This window comes from Branchiostoma floridae, chromosome 3 (genome assembly GCF_000003815.2).
Source record: "Branchiostoma floridae strain S238N-H82 chromosome 3, Bfl_VNyyK, whole genome shotgun sequence".
Taxonomy (NCBI): Eukaryota; Metazoa; Chordata; class Leptocardii; order Amphioxiformes; family Branchiostomatidae; genus Branchiostoma; species Branchiostoma floridae.
The window spans coordinates 1,845,967-1,847,409 of record NC_049981.1 but is presented as its reverse complement, the minus strand read 5'-3'; the positions used below and the strand labels follow the sequence as shown (position 1 = coordinate 1,847,409).

The 1,443-nt window shown below is 47.5% G+C and overlaps 1 protein-coding gene across 1 annotated transcript in view; it reads left to right on the top strand.

Annotated features, from left to right (window-relative positions):
* Positions 1 to 1,443, top strand: part of LOC118411037 — a gene marked incomplete in the record, with an annotated part of 5,961 nt that overhangs the window by 1,117 nt on the left and 3,401 nt on the right. Inside the window, 2 exon segments of the mRNA XM_035813042.1 lie at positions 179 to 385; positions 655 to 845. Of these exon segments, the coding sequence (XP_035668935.1) occupies positions 179 to 385; positions 655 to 845 (398 nt within the window).

The following is a 1,443-nucleotide window of genomic DNA, read 5'->3' as shown; positions in this document are numbered from 1 at the left end:
TGGATTGTTCATTCCTTGACAAAGACTGGTGCTGTTCAGTCGAAAATTTGTGCGAGTCCAATTTTTGTGTTGGATCTTATAGTTCAACTAGTTCAATAATGACTTTTCCCAACACAGATAAACTTTCAAGTTAATGTTTGTGATTTGTTAGTTTCTAAATGAACTTTCTGTTTCTCAGATGGGTGAGAGGTTGTCTAAGCAGGTGTTTGATGAGAACGCGGTGGACCCGGCCGCGGCAGCAGCGTCGGAGCTCGCCAAGCTCATGGTCAACGGAGCCGTGGATCCCAAGACAGTCAAGTCCGCCATCACGACAGGCTCCAAGGAAAGTCCCAAGACTGTGCCCAAAGAGAAGCCGAAAGGACCCGTCGTTGGGGCCCTTGGACAGGTGATAAACTAAGATGCCACTATTGTACTTGGTAACAAAGAGTTCCCTATAATAGTTGGAAAAGAACGCAATCCTGGGTTGGTAACTCTATCGTTTGCAGTCCCGTTCTTTCTTGAGTCGTTTTAGGTACTTGATAGTTCTTTAACCTCTTTCGTCTTCACCTCAGTTGCATGTAGATTCATAGATTTTTGCTAAATACCTTGGTTGGACTACAGATACTTTAGTCACGGACAGTAGATGTTATCTGAAACGTACATCCTATTCCCCAGGTGATATTCGGTGAGATGTGGGAGCTGATCTTCCCCGCAGCCTCCCTGTCCCCGACCCTGGAGGACATCAGGTGTGTGGTCCAGCAGGAGCTGAAGGAGGACGTGCTGGACCAGATTAACGGCGTTCTGCACGACCTGCAGGACGCGCTGTCCATCAACTACGCCGTCAACAAGAGGAACAGTGACATCACTAACCTTGCGGACAGACAGCGTCTACATGATTATCTACAGGTAATTAGAGTTAGTCTCGCTAGGTGGCGCAGATGAACGGCGTTCTGCACGACCTGCAGGACGTCTAGTCTACACGATCATCTACAGGTCATTATAGAATGTCTCGTTAAGTGGCGCAGTGGACGAACAATGACATCACCAGTCCCGTAGACAGACAACGTCTACACGATTGTCTACAGGTAACTATTGATGTTAACCTCGCTAGGTGGCGCTGATGGACTAAACAATGACTACTTCAGCACCATGGACAGACAACGTCTACACGATTATCTACAGGTACGGATGTTGAAATTAGTCTCGCTAGGGGGAGCCGATGGACAGCACTCCATCATCACCATGGACAGGCAACGTCAACATGATTTTCTACAGGTACGGTTGTTGAAGTTGTTTTCGTTAGGGGGCACTGGTGATGAACATCCACGCCATCAGCACCATGGACAGAAAACGTCAACATAAGTATCTACAGGTACGGATGTTGAAGTTGTTTTTCGCTAGGGGGCGCTGGTGAACAGCCATCTTATCATCACCATGGACAGACACACTTTCTACAGGTACATA